A 2,576-nucleotide genomic window follows, 5' to 3' on the forward strand; every position below is an offset into this window, starting at 1 on the left:
CCCTAGCCTCCTACCTTCCCTATCTCTCCCTGCTTCGCCGCCTTCTCCGCGAACACGCTGACCGTCATCTACCGACAGTGACTGTCTCTGAAACTTCCTCTCTCCGTCTACAACCCGGCAATAGCGTCCTCCTCAAAGAATTACACCCTCAATCTCTCAGGCCACGGTGGACAGGCCCCCATACGGTGATCCTCACCACTCCCATGGCAGCTAAACTCTTGGGACACCCCTCCTGGTACCATGTCTCCCGCCTTAAAATGGCCCCAACTCCAGAGACTCGGACGGCCCTTCTGCAGGGTCCCACGAGACTACGGCTTGTCTGTCACCCTGTCTCTCCTCCTGCTGCTCCTTCTGCCACTGAGGACTCACCAGATGTCCCTATGGCGCTTCCATGTCCATGGGACATGGCAAGCTAAAGGTAGGACCCACACCCGAGTCCTGGGCACGGGAGACTGCCAACCAGATGGGTGCCAGGCCTTAGTAACAGTCCAGATCCCCATCTCTAACACAGAAGGTGTTCCCCTGGGATGGTCCACCCCTGCTGTCTGCTTCACTTACGATCAGACCCAAGACTACTGTCAATGGTGGAATGAGACCTATGGGGGGTGCCCCTATCACTCATGTAACATCCATGTGGCAAAACTAGGTACCAGGAGCTCGCTCCGACAATCCCACCTGCTCACCACAAATGGCAAGGGTCAATTATTCATCAACATCAAAGATCCCTGGGACACAAGATGGGTAAAAGGGGTACAAGGAAAAATCTACCGATGGGCAACTGATGCCTACCCCGTGGGCTCTATCAGGGTCTTTCGCTCATATATCAGTTTGATTCCCAAAGTTATCCAACAGTTGAACGAACAAGCCACTGCCATCCAGGAAACAGAACAAGCCCTAAGACATCAACTACCCCACCCCGAACACAAAGAGGATCCTTTCTCTTGGTTGACCCTCGTCTGTCAAGCAGTACAGATACTCAACCACACAGGAACAGGTAACATCTCCGACTGCTTTCTATGTGCCTCGCTTGGCCGGCCACCCTTGGCTGCTGTCCTACTCGACCAGCCCTTCAATTCTACTTCCCACACCTCCCCAAACCCACCTTTTTCCCCGTTAAAAGTCCCCATATTCCTTGATTCAAAAAATCTCACCATCTGTTACGGCAGCCGCCCAAATCTAGCTGATACTGGGTTTCTTTGCAACTCATCCCTCACGGTAAACACATCAGTTGAAGCACCACCAGGCACGTTTTTGTGGTGCAATGGTTCCCTCACAAAAGAGATCAATTCTTCCTCCCCCTTCCCATGTATCCCCGTTACTCTCGTCCCACAACTCACACTATATAGCCAAGCCGAATTTTCCTCGCTAATCACGCCGCCCTTTACCCGACGAAAAAGAGCTATCTTTCTTCCTCTGGTCGCAGGCATCTCTTTCGCCTCCTGCCTGGTCGCTGCAGGCATCGGGGGAGGAGCCCTAACACACAGTGTCTCAACATCCCCTGACCTAGAACAGAAACTCCAGCTAGCCATCGAGGCTTCTGCCGCCTCCATCACCTCCCTCCAGCGCTGGATCACCTCAGTAGCCCAAGTTGTCCTCCAAAATCGACGAGCCCTGGATCTCCTGACGGCCGACAAAGGAGGTACCTGCCTCTTCCTACAGGAGGAATGCTGCTATTACATCAATGAAACAGGACTCGTCGAAGACAACGTAAAAGCCCTCCATCGCTTAAGAGAAGAACTCCAACGCAAACACCAACAGTCCGCCTCCCCAATTCCCGATTGGTGGTGGTCCACCCTCTATACCTGGCTAACACCAGTCTTAGGCCCCTTAATTCTCATCTGTATCTTGCTCACATTTGCTCCCTGTTTTCTTAGGTTCCTTCGCAGGCGCATGGAGGAAGTCTCTCGGGTGGCCACAAACCAAATGCTCCTCGGTCCTTACACCTTGCTTCCTACAGAACCCCCCACTGGTCTCCCCTAAGCCTCAGACCTCTGGTCGCCCGACTCCCCTTTCGACGCCCCCATTCAGCATGAAGTAGCCAGAGATCAGAACGCCGCCCCATTACACCAAAGATGTCAGGATGTAAGGCCAACTGGCCCGAGGCAGGGGAACACAATCAGATTCACTGGTTGCATCAGACCGAAACTCTCCGGACCACCCAGTTCCAGGAACTGACCTGGGGACTTTGCACCCGGCCCAGCCTTCCCGCCTTTCGAGGGGCGGGAATAACGGTCCCCCAGGATACCCGAAAAGACCACCAAATAAGGAATACCCTGCGCCCTCCCAGATTCACCACACCCCTTTCCCTTCTTCCCCTATAAAATCTTGCCCAACCCTTGCCCGGGGGCGACTTCTCGGGCCCCTTTCTCTCGGACCAGTGAGCCTCGCCTGGGAGCGCTCCCTAATAAAGCTCACTTGAAGCTTTCCTCTGTTTCGCGGTGCCGTTTGTTAAGATCCGACCTTAGCGGGACAGGGGTGGGGGTGGGGGATGATTGATTTTTCAATAAATTGTGTCAAGACAATTGAAAGCTGTTTGAAGGGGAAAAAATCCAGATTCATACCACACTTTTTACTTC

General features: G+C 53.5%; 1 protein-coding gene across 1 annotated transcript; it reads left to right on the plus strand.

Moving 5' to 3' along the window:
* Positions 1-240: 240 nt before the first annotated feature.
* Positions 241-1,980, plus strand: LOC307180663 (endogenous retrovirus group FC1 Env polyprotein-like; the record flags this gene model as incomplete). The annotated part of the gene is made up of 1 exon (XM_079911032.1): positions 241-1,980. One exon carries the CDS (start codon positions 241-243, stop codon positions 1,978-1,980), a length of 1,740 nt encoding a protein of 579 aa, XP_079767158.1.
* Between the last annotated feature and the right edge of the window lie 596 nt (positions 1,981-2,576).

The sequence above is a fragment of the Stenella coeruleoalba genome (assembly GCF_951394435.1).
Source record: "Stenella coeruleoalba genome assembly, chromosome: X".
In the NCBI taxonomy this organism is placed as follows: domain Eukaryota; kingdom Metazoa; phylum Chordata; class Mammalia; order Artiodactyla; family Delphinidae; genus Stenella; species Stenella coeruleoalba.